This window comes from Myotis daubentonii, chromosome 12, assembly GCF_963259705.1.
Source record: "Myotis daubentonii chromosome 12, mMyoDau2.1, whole genome shotgun sequence".
Classification (NCBI taxonomy): domain Eukaryota; kingdom Metazoa; phylum Chordata; class Mammalia; order Chiroptera; family Vespertilionidae; genus Myotis; species Myotis daubentonii.
In genome coordinates this window covers 52,533,571-52,549,063 of record NC_081851.1, presented here as the reverse complement: position 1 = coordinate 52,549,063, position 15,493 = coordinate 52,533,571, and the positions used below count along the sequence as shown (strand labels likewise).

The following is a 15,493-nucleotide window of genomic DNA, read 5'->3' as shown; positions in this document are numbered from 1 at the left end:
TCCAAGTCAAAAGTGAGGTTAAGTACTTGGCCTTAGATTCCTTTTCTCTCCAATACTTAGACATTGAGCTGGAAATAAAAGGAGTTGAACTTCAACCCTTGACACTACCCACATTAATATCATCTGCAAGTTTGTTGTCTCTGCATCTTAGATAAGCCATTTTCTGTAAGAAGCCCAAAACAGTTGGAAGGTCAGACAAATAAAACATTTTGTTTTCAACTCCAAAAAGTGTTTATTATTGTAAGAAAATAAGAGAAAAGAGAACCAGAGAAAACAACATTGGAAATGGAGAAGTGGGAAGAGTAAATCTTGGTAGGAAGAAAGAGCTGGGCACGTGTAAAGGCATAAAGAAACCAAAAATAATGCAAACAAGCATTAGAGATTATGAGTTTATTAAAATCCATTTTTTATATGGATGAGAGGTGGCTTCAAGCCTTCCTGTGGGCAATAAACAGATTCTGTAAATTATGTCATTGATTTGAAAATAAAAATAAAAAAGAAAATACTGACAAAACCAAACCTTGCATCCACTACATATTTAAAGTAGTTATTTATATGACAATTATGACCCACTTATAGTTGATAGGAGCACGTTAGTTTTCAAATTTTCAATGTATTTAAACCTTCAAAGAGTATATATAGCATTAACAACTTTAAAAGTTACAAGAAGAAGAAGAAGAAGAAGAAGAAGAAGAAGAAGAAGAAGAAGAAAGAGAGAGAGAGAGAGAGAGAGAGAGAGAGAGAGAGAGAGAGAGAGAGAGAGAGAAACTATTGAAGCATGCAACATGCCACTGTAAAGGCCAAATTTGGGGAAAACAATATAAACACATAGCCTAATGACTTTGGATTTATTGTTGGGAGGTTTGGGGAAGACTGCCCTGGTCACTCTGAGATAGCATGACCAACACCTCACATTATGTACTTTGGCAGACATAAAAAAAAATGCAGAATATGACCCTATTATTAATGCATTTGATTTTTTTTGCATTCTTTATATCTTTAAAAGACTTCTTAAGGCAATTAATATTATGGAGTAGGCAAGAGACTATCAAACACTCACCTTTTCATGTGTTAGTCATAAAAAGACTATTCACTCTGACTTGGATTTCCTTGGTAATAATTTATTAAGGAATAGTTTGTCGTAGTATACATTTCTGCAGAAATGATTTTATGTAAAACACTCTACAACATATCTGTTTTTGTTAATTCAAATAATTTTTCCTCTTTCTGTTAAAAGAATGTCACTTTACTTACAGTCCTTTCCCATCTCTCTTTATTGTAGCACCCTTAACTGCTCAGGGAAGAAAATATCTACATTAAAAGATGGCAGTTCTTCACTATGGAAGACAGTATGGAGTTTCCTTAAAAAACTGAAAATGGAACTCCCATTTGACCCTGTGATCCCACTTCTAGGAATATATCCCAAGAAACCAGAAACACCAATCAGAAAGGATATATGCACCCCTATGTTCATAGCAGCGCAATTCACCATAGCTAAGATCTGGAAACAGCCTAAGTGCCCATCAGTAGATGAATGGATTAGAAAACTGTGGTACATCTACACGATGGAATACTATGCTGCTCTAAAAAGGAAGGAACTCTTACCATTTGCAACGTCATGGATGGAACTGGAGAGCATTATGCTAAGTGAAATAAGCCAGTCAATAAAGGAAAAATACCACATGATCTCACTCATTCATGGACAATAGAGACCATTATAAACTTTTGAACAATAATAGATACAGAGGCAGAGCTGCCTCAAACAGATTGTCAAACTGCAGCGGGAAGGCCGGGGATGGTTGGGGGGCAGGAGGTATGGGGGTAAGAGATCAACTAAAGGACTTGTATGCATGCATATAAGCATAACCAATGGACATAAGACACTGGGGGATAGGGGAGGCTAGGGGACTGTCTAGGGCGGGGGGATAAAATGGATACATATGTAATACTCTTTGTAATACTTTAAGCAATAATAAAAAAAAAAAGATGGCAGTTCTTTTAGCAACTTCCATATGCATTTACTTGATGATGGTAGATTGTTGTTCTCACTATTGGAGTTGATTAAGGAGGCAAGAGCAATCTGACTGCGCCTTTATTCTTATCCTGGGCAGAGGAGAATGGAGAACCCATAGGTAACACACCTCGCTGGTACCCTCCCAGTCCACAAATCTGCAAACAATGACCTTAATCTAATTCCAAGTTGTATATGTCACATATATTTTAGGAATGACATAAGCTAATGGACATCAAAGAGCTGAGACTGGTCTGGGAGTGTCTGCAGAGATACTCGGTTTGTAATCTGAAACAACAAAGCATCCGTTTTGACAATGAAATGACCACTATTCATAGAGAAGGTTCTTTTTTCAAACGTGCCCTCTCCACACATGAAAATAAGCTTCTGAGTTTTAAATAAAAACATGTAACATTTCTTGACAGCTTCTCCTACTATGGGGGAAATATTGGCCACAAAGAATCTGACAGAGATGGTCTTTGGAATTCAAACCTGCCCTTTCCCAAAAGAACCTTATCCAAAGCCTGTCCATGAAAGAGCCTGTTGTCGTATCTAAACTACTGACACTGGAAGGGCTGAAAAGGAAACATATCTGCCAACTCTTATCCTCACACAGGTCTGAATACCGCCGGCCAGATGTTCTCCCCCCTCACCTACTGCCTATTCCTCAATAGCAAAGATTGGCCAGTCTGGTACTATGCCTCACTTCTTTTGCATATCAAGGAACATCTGCTGTAAACTGGGGTTGGTGGGGGTGGGATGGAGATGAGGAAGGATGGCGCCACTATAGGAAACAGCAATTCTGAGGGAGTATAGAGAAATTTGGGGCGGTTTTCATTAAAACTTAATCATTTAAAGTTTGGTATTAACTCTCAACGCAAGATAATCTTTTATGTTATAGTTTATATATTTCCAGCGGAAATATTCTTAAAATAGATCAATTAAGGTATTTCCTATTAATTTCATAATACAGCTGATATCTTCTTACGTTTGGTATAAATTTTAGAGACGGTGGTGGTATATGGCTGGGATTTAATCAATGTACAGTCATCTCAGTTTCATACAAACTTATGACTCAAAGGTCATAAATGTCATACATGAACTTTCATTGACCTTCAAGTTATACTGCAGTGCAGATATTTTTATTTTTTATGGGGTAGGAAATGCACTCCCGGTGGAAATCTCTGCTTATTTAATCACTGTGAGTTAGATTTTCATTATTAGATATAAAATGTCCTCCCTCTCCTCAAAGTTGAGTAATAACACACATTCTTGATAGAACTTGGGCTTCTTGTTAAACCTGCCCAAGATTCCACAAATAAAACAAAGGAAAAGGAAATGAAACGTTACCTGATCACTGAATGCTCTTTCCTGGGACTGCTGTCAAGTTAAGGCACTTGCAGTCCTGTACAAGGTGTGCACCGAAAGGTGTGTCACAGTCATTCATTTAATTCAAGTAATTTAAATGTAGCACCTCTTAAAAGGGGGAAAATGCCACCCACCAGCAAAGTTTTTATCCTTAAAGATAATATTCTCACTAATATCCAGAGGAAAAAATGACTATACTTAATATCAGACTCTTCTAAGCCAAATGAAGGTAATGCATGAATGTAGTAGTTAGACTATAAACATGTTTTGAAAATTAATTTATGTAGCTGAAGAACACAGTTCATTTCATTGAATTAATTTCCATCAAACACTAGCATTTATGTGGTTACTTTTATAAATTGTAAAACCCATGTTTTATTGTAAGAGCACATAAAGCAGAAGTCTAAAAAGAAACATGTTTTCTCACATGGATTTCCTAAGATTCGGGAAGAATCTAAATATCTCCAGCTGCCTTAAGGCACAGATCTGTGTGAGTTGCCACTTGGCCTGCATCCGTGCCCCAGAGCTGAAGGCAAACTGGACCACGGGATTCGAGCTGCAAGTCTGTCACCTGCTCAGGAGAACGACAGAGAAGAGACGGGGTTTGAGAGGAGATGTGGTGTACCTGAAAATTCCACTTGCAGAGTTTTGACAGATTATTTCAGGAGCTATTCTGTTTGAGATGGTAGTTTATGAATGTAATTTTTCTGAAGTCATGATTCCATGACCTTTTTCTTGCTATGATCAGAGACGGTCTTTTTTGCTATTTTAAAATGAATCTTAACGTATATGAAGCAAATCTGAATAAGAAGCACAGTGTTGGAAGTTGTAAAAATTCCATTGGATAAAGCATCTCATTTTGTCAGCGTAAAACCACCATTTGTTCCTCAGAGGATAGCTTGTCACCACTTGGAAACACAGCCCGTGGTTTGGGGTTTAGACTCCATCAACTCACATTCAGCACTTTATAAGGACAGAGGCAATTTTTTTTTACTGATTATGACCATGAGAGATTAGAAGCTTGTGAGAACCATTTATTTAAATAGCTAATAATTCTGTTAACATTGGAGGAGATTCTTTAATGTGGTCAGCAAAACCTGGAAAAGAAAAATCTAAATATTTATGTAAAGAAAGGAAATAAATGTACTCTTTAGATAAGACTACAACTCAAAATAAAATCACAGTCCTTATATCCTTTCAGGTTCTCTAGTCTACAATCAAATAAAACTCAGTCCATGCATCTTTTCTGACTAATCATTTGGCATGCATATCACAGATTTAGTTATTTTTGCAGATATATGATCAGGATGTAAAAATTCATCATGTAAATACTCGTTAGGAACAAGAAAAACTTCTTTAGACAAGTAATTTTCTGTATATTTATAACTTGGAAAAAACACATTTTCCTATGTAAATGGTTGAATTTAGAAAGATTTAATACTAACTCTCAAAATGAAAGGAATTACATGTTTTTCTGTATTTGCGTTAAGAGATAAAAACAATAAGTGAAGGAAATAGGACCCATGGTATCTTCTCCAAATTTGGTCATGAAGAAGAGAGTTACTGGAGTCCAAGATCTGGCAAAATACAAATTCTACTCGACCTATCCAAAGGTCTATAGAGGCGTTTGTACCTTATGTCAAGAAACACTTGCCGCCTCTTTTGCCACTTGGCGGTAGGGACTACAGCTGTTAAGTCTTCAACTGGACAGATTTCAAAATGAATTTTTACAACCCAGATGATGGACTGGTATACGTCAAAAGTGAATTCATGAGTTTTATAAATGCCTTTCTCTTGCTCTTTTTTTTCTTGACTAGCTTACATCATAATGGAGGAATAACATTTTAAGAATTTTGAATAGGCACTTACTGGAATTACAGTTAATCCTGATACAATCTAGATGGGGAAGAATAGATGAAAAATGAAAATTTATCCTTCAAGGTAATAGCTGCAGACATCCAATAAAATCACAGTCCACCCTTCCGGGGACAGACACATGCAAATATGGCCACTCCATAACTTTACATATTTCTAGAACCCAGATTCATCGTTATAAAACTTCGCCATTGGAAACAACATCGGCAGGTTTGAAAAATGGCCAATTCAAACAAAGCTACATGGTGACAAATCTAAGTGGAATAAAGAATTGTTAACTGTCAAAGATGCTTGACTTGGACTGGCTGCGACTTCCTCCCCATCTGTGAAAGAACAGATCCTTGTTTTCAGCGTAATTAAAAAGTGCTCCGTCACAACGGGGTGCAGGTGCAAGCTCAGCGAAGCTCAGACATCTTGGACCTCCAAAAGCTAGTATCCCACAAAGGCCATCGGATTCCTTCAGGATCGGTCGGGGTGGTCAATGGAGAGCAAGTGGAAATTATTCTCACCTCACCCTAATGTCTTATTTTGGTTTTGCTTGGACAAAGAGGTCACAGCCCGAAGCTGGCTGGATCCCACGTCTTGTATTAATCAGAGGAGGAAAGAAACGCTATGTTTCTTTTAGAAACTCTAGTGGCTAAGACACTACTTCTTAGTGTCACATTCCTCAGCCTGTGCCTCTCTTAGGAGCTAACAATGTCATCTCTATGCAGTAAGTGTCATGGTTGATGCTGCTATTGATTTTCCCTTTCTTCTACTTGCTTCTTATGGAAGAGCAGGTTCTTTAAGGGCAGGATGTCTGATCTGAATAACACAGACTGTGGTCACAAGGGTTATCTTTAAAGGACTATGTGGGGTGTTTTATGCTTATTTCATGTATAGATAAATATTTGTCGATTTTGGTCGCAGAATTTAATGCCTTTGGGGAACAGGAAAAAGATAAACCTAGATTCTGTTTCCATGTAGCTGAGTTTGTCATGTGTCGTCAACCGCATCAGAAAAGTGGTTGCAAACAGCCAAGGACCAGCATCTACACAGCTCTTTCCACAGAATGCTTTGCTGTTGGAAAATGTCCAGGGGTGTTTCCACTTTGGCTAGCGGCCCCTTTACTGCAATTAGTCCATTTATTTTGATTGGCTGTAGTAACCTATCATGGTCACTAGAGGGAACTCTAACAGAACAGAAAATGAGTCCTGTGTATTCTTCAGGGATCTTTGAAAAACACCCTTATTATCTAACTTAATTTAACTAATACTAATTGAATGTAATGAAACAATTATATATTTTATGAGCTATCACTCTGCCAAGCACAATTAGAAAATGTAGGTGGGGTTTCTATAAATGCCTTACTTCCTCACATTTCCTCCTTTTTTTAAAAAATCTACATAGTTTCACATTTTTCTCTGCTTATTTATTTTCTCTGTTTATTAAGTTTTATGGGTGTTTGTTGCTGCTTCCAGGTAATACAGTAAAACCTCATTAATGTGTGCTCCTCTTGGAGTTAATGATAATATTGAAAATTATTGGGCAGATTATTTATAATTCTTCATTCAGTCTGACTATAGACCACCTGAAAACAATTAAACGAACAAATTGTGAAAGGTCAAGCTTAGGGAGAAAGCTGATTTCAACTACTTTACTATGTATTGATGGCCCAACCTGCATGAAACAATGTGCTAATTATGGATAATTCTTTTCCATCCATCAAAGCCAGCCTAGTAACACCTTTCCTTAACAGGATTTTTTTCCCCCAGCTATTAATTTGTGTTTTGAATGCAATTGAAAATCAAACTGTTTAATTTTTGCTAATTCTACAATTCAGAGGTTTTCTTAATTCGGCCTGGCCTTCCCCCATGTTTCATCTGGGTTGTTGAGGTTTTACTGTAGCGACTCTTGCCTAACTCTATAATGAAGCAGGAAAGCATTATTTTTCTGAAGAAGAGCCTGTGTTTTTAGTGATCTCGTGGCTGTTTGCTGAGGGCCGCAGACTTTGGGCATTGAAGGGTTGTGGATTGCTGTTTGATAGCAGAGTATCACCACACAGAACTTCCAAACAGAAAAGATGAGCTACCACACGGGTGACTACTGAAAGGAAAAGCCCATGGAATAGAAGAAAAACGACTGTTGACCTAGATCACAGAGTGGAAATTTGATATTTGGTGCATATGTTATCTCAGTAGATATATCTGAAAGGATATCATCTATAGCCAATCAGAATGCCAGTAAATATCATAATAGAAAATTCGATTTGAGGCCTCTGCAAGCCTAATGATTTATATTTTCAATTAACCTCATTGATATGGATGGCTTCCTTCCAAGAACCCTCAGTGGTAGGAATCACAAGACAGTAAATTATGGTAAACAAACAACAATAACAACAACAACAAAAAACAATAAAAAGATGCCCCCAATACCTAAATTAAATTAAATGATGGAAATGAGACCATTAAGTGTTTTAACTTTCCATGGCAAACAGGCTACTCGATAAATGCTGGCAGGCAGAACGGAACAAAAAGTGAAAGGTGTTAGTTCAGTGGGGAAGGTGAGTTGTTACCTAGGTTGACCGTCAGTTTCACACGCCCTGCGTCCAGCTCCAGGCGGAGGGTGTCTGCCGAGTCCCTGGAGGTGGTTGCCATGAGAATGCCATATGCACGCTGGGATCGAAACCGTAAGGACACGTCCTCAGCCTCTGTGTGCATGACCACGGGGAGCTGGATCTTCATAAACATACTCCCATCGTAGCTCAGAACCGTTGCCTCTGTAGGTGAGAAATGAATGTAGACATTCTTGGTCCGTTAGGGCATTCAGACTTGGAAAAGGAAAGGAGTGACCTACTAAAGTCTTTCAGATAGAACACAAGACTACAAGCTCAGCTCGTCTGCTTCAGAAATGAGCAATTCTTTGTTAAGCTGAACAGAGGGGTCACAGTAGGGAGAACGTTCTCCGTGAAGTACCTGCTAAAACCCAGGAGGAAATATGGCTGCACTTTCCTTTCCATTCCCATAGCACTTTCCACCTATAGCATTGATCGTGTTGGATCATACATGTTTTTGTATGTGTCTCTCTTTCCAAGAGCAGAGATCGATTCTGCTGTGTACCAGCAGTGTGAGCCTGGTTGGAAGCTCGGGCAACTCTTTAATGAGTGTTTATTCGGGGCTCGGCCACTGACCAGCTCTGTAAAGCCCGCCTAGGCTCTGAGAGGATCTCATTTGCTGGAACAGGATCTTTAAGGCCTCTGCTCTCCTTAAAAGTTCATGATTCTAAGGGCACTGAATTAGAACTTAACACTGCCTGCGGCCATGACCTTGGTATCCTGAAAATATGAAGCTATCACTAAAACGCCAAGGACGATGTGCTTCCTAGAGATGGCAGGTGGGATTGAAGAGCGTGTGTGTGTGTGTGTGTGTGTGTGTGTGTGTGTGTGTGTGTGTGCTACTAAACCGAAAGTGGATTGCTTTCTGAGGGAAGCTGCTTCATACAGTGTAAACACATAAAAAAGCAAACAGTGAAAACCGTGGGTCACAAACTGACTGCTTTAAGAAATCGTCAGCACCCCTGAGTGTTTAACACTACATGTGGTGGTGGAATATTGCAAAAACAAGTGTGAGTCATGCTGCTCCTTCATTGGTTCTCAAAACTCAAGATTCTCATCTAATAAAAGAAAAACTACCTGGATTTAAAACAAACTAGGAAATTCTCATGATCCTGCCCAGGTACATGACACAACAATTAACTTTACTAATGCAACTGTGTTTATCATGAAGACGGTATTTCTGGAGTTGTGGTTTTGCAAGTTTATTTTTCAAGAGGTCAGCAAAGTCAAGCGTTCCTTCTAACATCCTGGGATCATCAGTTGTTGCCATCATGAGGCTGAAGGCACATCCAGAATGGATAAGCATGAAGGTCCCAAGGTCCCTGCCTGGCACTCTTTTCTGCCCACCTCATGACAAAGGATCTCTCTCAATGCATGTGCTCACTCCCCCTCATCTTTATTAACCGTCCTGATTCTCTCTTGAGCTCCATCACTCATCATTCATCCATTGCCTATTGAAGATCTCCAAATTGAATCTGATAGGTACCTTACTACACTCTTTACCACTCCACCCCCACAACAATGAACACCCATCATGTCCTTCTCCGATGTTCTCGGTAAATGATATAACCCATCACTCAGACCTTTGCCTTTCTGATTTCTCTCTCACCCTCCTCATGTCCAATCTATTTGCAAGTCTGCAATGCTTGAAGGCACTAATTCCAATTCATTTCCTGAGTCATTGGCTTACTCTTACCACCAAAGTCCCTCAGACTCTGCTGCAGTCTCTCACCTGGACCACTATAAAGCTCCCTCAAAAGTCTCCCCACTTCGATTGTTCCTCCCTGCACACAGCAGCCAAGCTAAACTTTTAAAGAAGTAAGTCAGATTCTATCACTTTATTGCTTAAACAACCCCTCACCTCCCCCAACCCCCACGGATAGATTTCTACTGAAATTATAATAAAAGCTGTACTCGTTTTTCCTAACCTTTTCCTGTGATCTGGGCCCAGTCTGTCTCTCTGGCCTCATTTTTTAGCATCACCCCCCCTCCCCCATCCCCAACACACACACACACACACACACACACACACACACACACACACACTAGTTTAGTAAAACCCAGACACACTGATTTCATCTCTCAAGTATTTGAAGTATTTGCACTCCGTCCTAGCAGGCTTCACCCCAGACTTTATATGGCTGGTTCCTTCAGCATCCCTGTCTCTGGTCAAATGTCACTTCAGAGAGATATGCTGCAAGCACTCCTTTAATCTTCTCCCCAGTTATTCTATATCTACTTACCGCTCGAGTTTTTAATTATCCTTTCTTTTTGTTTATATAGCATTAGCTGTCCTTGCCCTATAAAATCTAAGTGCTGAAGTGTGGTGAGGACAGAGGTTGGATGCTCCTACTCATTATTCCATCAGCAACTCAGAGCCCCAGAGTGCTAGGCACACGGCAGAGGCTCAACGAACACGTACTGAATGAATGATTGCACTCAATACTGAGGGTACATGAAAGAATGTCCTTCAATCTGGTTACCAAGCTTACATATATGCTTACTAAAAAAATTATTTATTCTGCCTATTATAAGTGGAATCTAATTTTGGTAATAAATATGAACAAAATAGTAAAGTCTACTTTGAAGTTTATAATTGTGCTGCAAAAGATAGATTAGGAAAGGGGTCTATTGTCCAAAGTAGGGGTCCCATGGCTAGGCCCTGACCTAAGCACTGAGAAAATAATACAATCCTTTAAAATATAGTGGTTCTATATCAGATCATTTTCCAATTAGAGAAGTTTCCAAGACAGATGCAATATTGCAAAACACAGAGTTCAGTGCCGAAAAATCTAGGAGAACTAGCTCCAAAAATAATTAAAACATGATTGCAAAGTTTCAGTAAACTCTATAAAAAAACAACAACAACAGAAAAAGTGTTTCTAGTATAATCCTTAGAGAAATTTGATCTTTACTATTTCTTATCCTGAACTACAGACAATTAGTGTACATGTCTATAAAACAATATGTGAATACAAGTTTAAAAGCCATTATCAATTGTTCAGTTACTGTGGTATCATACAGATAAAAATACAAAAATATTTTTAGTTTTCGCTTGGTTATACAGTCTGTAAATCAGTCTCTATTATTCAATACTCATATTTTAAATGATCTCAAGTGAGAACTGTGCAGCAATATCTAACCCCTGATGACAATTCACAGCCATGTAGCTTAATTTGATTAAAAGCTAAGTAGAGAAACATCCTTTTAGAAATATAGAGGTCTGGCAGCGGATCATAAATACAGACTGAAATCCAACCCAAAGTAGGAAAAATAATTAGGATCATTAGCCTTTACCATTCTCCAAAAAAGCAGCAGGAATGAAATAACAGAGTAAAATAATAAAACTTGAGAGCCCCTGATTGTCATTTTAAACCATTCTCAATGTGAAAATAACCTGTTGATAAACGACAAATGAATGCCGAAGTGATTTCTCATAATTGGAATTAATTTTTAATGAGACAAGAAATAAAAAATGCACAAGGTTGTAGCCTAGAGTTGCCAAATAAATGGTAAACAACATTCTGACATTTGAAGGTTATGCTATTTGGCAGCATCTTTTAACATCAGTAAAATTATTTTATCACTTAGAATACAAAAGAGTCCTTTAAATGGCCAATTCCTAGGCAATAATTCCCGGTGGGGGCAGAAAAGTTTCCACTTTGTCTCTTAGATCTCCTTTTCCTTTGGCCTTAAGTTTGATAAATTTGCTCTTCTGTGTATTCCTTCTCGCCGTCTAAAGTGTACACCTGCGCTCAGTTTTGCCGAGAGGCAGTCACATATTGTGATCAACTATGAAAATCAGACAGGGAGCCAAATTATATTGCTCTGACATCTGTCCCTCCATCTGTTAGAATTTTAACAAACAAGTATAAAGTAGACCTCTGATTATACCATATACATATGACCCAAAATAACTTCTATATGAGCGAATCTCTACAAATTCCCAGTTTTATTTTAAAAATAAAATAAAGTGGGAGGGCAGGTGCTACATTTAATTCATATTCTAATAAACATTATTTCTATATTACTCCTCCTTATGGGATCAATATACATAGACAAAATACTATTTTCCTACGTCAGCAAATATTCTGTTCTTCCTTATAAACACCTTTGCTTACTTAATGCAGAATGAAGATTTCCTATAATGGGATTACAGCTCCACTCCCCATGCTGAATTGTCCATGGACTTGAACATGCTTTTTAATTACTTTGAATAATTATCTTTATATGTTAGTAACTATTGCTCAATAATAGTAAAATGGAAACTTTTGAAGTGCCTTTATTTTTATTCACTTCAAGAGTTGTCAATCAACTCCTTTGTGCTCAACAATCATATGTGATGAGAGTGTAAGGAGAAAAATCCCTTTATTTTGAATAGGAAACCTCGAGGGTTGGGCATGATCTTGTGTTGACTGAACTAGGGCAAAGCTGGGCGCTGGGCAGAAGCCAGACGTTGTGGTATCGAGCATGACAGCATCCCACCCATATTACCCTCCTCACAGGAGATGCCGGAATATGAACAAGAAAATTAACTCTGAAAATCAAAGACTACTCACAATATGCCGGGTAGTCGAGAAACAAAAAATACACACAAGACGACCATTTCCTCCTCCACACACAACCAACCCAGAGACAAAGAAATCTGTGGAAATTTCCAGCCATCTGTCAGATAAAAATGTATGTCGAATCCCAGTGATGAAGCTTGCTATTAAATTCTCATTTGCAAATCTGCATATGCTTGCCACCTTCCTTCTAATTATTGCAATATATAAATATTCCTTTTCCCTCATTCTGGCTCAGGAAGCTCTACAATTTCTATTTTTATTTCTGCCATGTGTAGTAGTGGGACACTGCCACAGGGTGGTGCACCATGCATAGTTAACTGAAGGCTTCTGCAACTCCTGTGAGGGTGCAGCTATATCCTGTTCTAGTTTCACTTAAGCTGGAGGCATCAGAAATCAGATAGCGCTCTGGGTGATTAAAATAAAAACAAAATCTTCAATCATACAGGTCTGCTCATCTCACGTTATGACTAATTGTAACACATCTCGTGAGCTTTGTCTCTTTGGTGTTACTGTTGGTCCCTTTGGCAATTTCTAAAAACCAAACTACACAAACAAACTGAGATTAGAAGGGAAAACGAGAAGAGAAAACTTACAGAGACCACATGCACCTTGCAAATGAAAACTGCTCAGAAATATCTAACTCCTAATGACAATTCACAGCCATTGCAATTAGGAGAATGGATGCATCAATGTTTTTAAAATATTTACCCATCTATTGACCCATCTAATTGTATAACAGAACAGAGATAGTATTTTGTTAGGTAATTTAAGGTGAGTATTGGATTTATTCTTATTATTTTTCATATTGATTAATTTTAATAATAGAGCTTATGAAATGACAAACCTCCTTATTCAGATCAAGAACTAAAGTCACATTTCAACTTGGGATTCTAGAAAATCACCACTTTGTCTCTAGAAAGTGTTAACTTAAATGTTGCATTAAACTGTTGTAGAAATGAAGGGAAGAAAAAGACTAAATATTCGTAGCTGAAAAAATAGATGCTGGTTACTTTGAGGTTAATGGCTAACAGCGATGTTATGTAGAGTGTGAGAGCACAATGGAAAAACTCATCAATATTTCTTCATATCGATTTTTTTGTTCCATTGTTGAAAATGAGTGGCAATGGGACTAGCGACTAAAGCATTTATCTGAAACTCTTAGATCGATAGAGGTACATGCTGAGACCTACTGGTTCTGCTATTTCTCCCTTTAGCCCTGTCTGCAGATGAACTGTGACAGCCTTTACCCTTCACCCTTCCTTTAACCCTTATTCTTCTCCTTCTAAATCGAGAGGAAAGGAAGAAGGAATGTAGCTCAGTCTCCTAATAGAGAAGGAAATGGAGGTGCCTGCTCAGAGCTTCAGCAGACACACAATGCCTTCATTTCATATCGAATAGGCAATGAATCTTCCGTGACCAGTTAGGTCTGGGGCAAAGGTAAGCAAGTGCCTTTGAAACTGGGGCGCACTTCTGAAAATGCTGGTGTAACTGGGGTGATGCAAAGTCAGCTTACTTTTCAAATGTCAAACCTGGGCAAGGTGACTGAAGTGAAATGAGCAGGCTAACCTGATTCTCCAGCAATAGTGTCAGGGAAGTTGCAACTTCCTGCTTAGCCTGCTTCTAATGCTACACTATATATGAGGGGATAGATAGTAGCCCTGGATTCCATAAATGTGTCTAATTCATGCCTTTACTTTCTAGTGTCCTGAAATTTAAAAACTGGGCAAAAGAGAAAGCAGTTATTGTCTACCATACTGCTTAGGCTCGTACCCTAGGATACATAATACCCACATATGTATTCCTGCAATATCCTTAAAAAGCGGTGTCTTCCCGAATCGGGTCCTTTAAGATCATTAAGGATGCATCAAGAACCTGTCAGGAGCCACTGCCCAGCTCGTGGGGAGCTCACTTCAGCAGGGCACACGTTAGGAGTCCACGGTCAATTTAGAGTTTAAGGTCAGCGTGCAAGAAGCCTTGCATCTCAGGGGAGCTCAGCGGCTTGGTTTGGGGACTCCTACCTCTCTCGCAGGACCTGCCCAGGTAGCCTGTTCCGGAACAATCGCAGACGTAGCGGTTCCACCCATCCCGGCACACGCCGTTGTTTTTGCAAGGGTTGCTAAGGCACGGTTTCGCTGTTTCCCTGGAGCAGGAGGGCTTCACTCCAGCGGTGCTTTGCACTTCAGCCATTTGCCGGATGTCTTTGCTCTGGCCGTCGATGAACAGATCCCTGATGCAGCCCACGTAGCCATAGTTGAGCAGGGCAGTCCACACCTCGGTGGGGAAGACGAGGCCGGCTTTGTTTTCTGGGAGGCCCCCCAGGTACAACTCATCATCCAGGTCCAGAATCTCACTCTCCCCGGGGGCAGTGTAGGGTGTGCGCAGAGTGTTGACAGAAATGGTACCTGTGGAAAGACAGGAGACACACAGATCTTTACAGCGTGTACCGTGCCCTACATACGACCCTTTCCTTCTCTCCTGGGCCTCCGGGTAATCTCCCGGAGGGCACAATTTCACAGGTTTCTTTCTATTCCTAGTGTCTTTGTACTTCTCAGTGAAACTAACAGAGACTTGTGGAAGTAAGGCAGGCTGTAACTAAAACGATTCTACAGGCGTGCCTCATTTTTATCACAGGTGGCTTTATTGCACAGCACAGCTGTTGCACTTTTTATAAAATAAAGCCAAGACCCTCTGCTAGCAAAAGGATGACTCGCTTTATTGGGGTGGTCTGGAACCAAACCCACAATATCTCTGAGGTACGCCTGTATTTGACTTTGGGAATAAAATCCAAAGTGCACAGCCAGCACAGAGCGTTTGTCAGCCTCTCATAGTTTAGCCAGAAAAGGAAGAAAGGAAGGAAGTGAAGAAGGAAAGAGAAATTGGCATTCCATATCCCTAATAGTCAAGAAAGAAAGAGACAGAGAAAGGAGGAATCGACATTCTGTACCACTCAGGAATAAAGGCAGACTCTCCCTGGTTAGCACTCGTTTTTAAAGCTGGTATGCACCTGTGAACTAAGGAAAGATCGTGTGCATCCATCTTAACCTGACTTGATTGATTTTACTGAATATAATAGTTTGA

The 15,493-nt window shown here is 39.3% G+C and overlaps 1 protein-coding gene across 11 annotated transcripts in view; it reads right to left on the bottom strand.

Annotated features, from left to right (window-relative positions):
• The window catches only part of NRXN1 (neurexin 1), a 1,007,877-nt gene that overhangs the window by 528,652 nt on the left and 463,732 nt on the right, over positions 1-15,493 (bottom strand). For 7 of the 11 annotated variants that reach the window (XM_059659869.1, XM_059659870.1, XM_059659863.1 and 4 more), the window contains 3 exons: positions 14,434-14,817; positions 7,809-8,012; positions 5,249-5,275 (listed from right to left, as the gene is read on the bottom strand). In XM_059659869.1, the coding sequence (XP_059515852.1) occupies positions 5,249-5,275; positions 7,809-8,012; positions 14,434-14,817 (615 nt within the window). The remainder of the gene's footprint in view (positions 1-5,248; positions 5,276-7,808; positions 8,013-14,433; positions 14,818-15,493) is intronic. The other 4 variants (XM_059659871.1, XM_059659872.1, XM_059659873.1 and 1 more) reach the window with 1 other exon arrangement.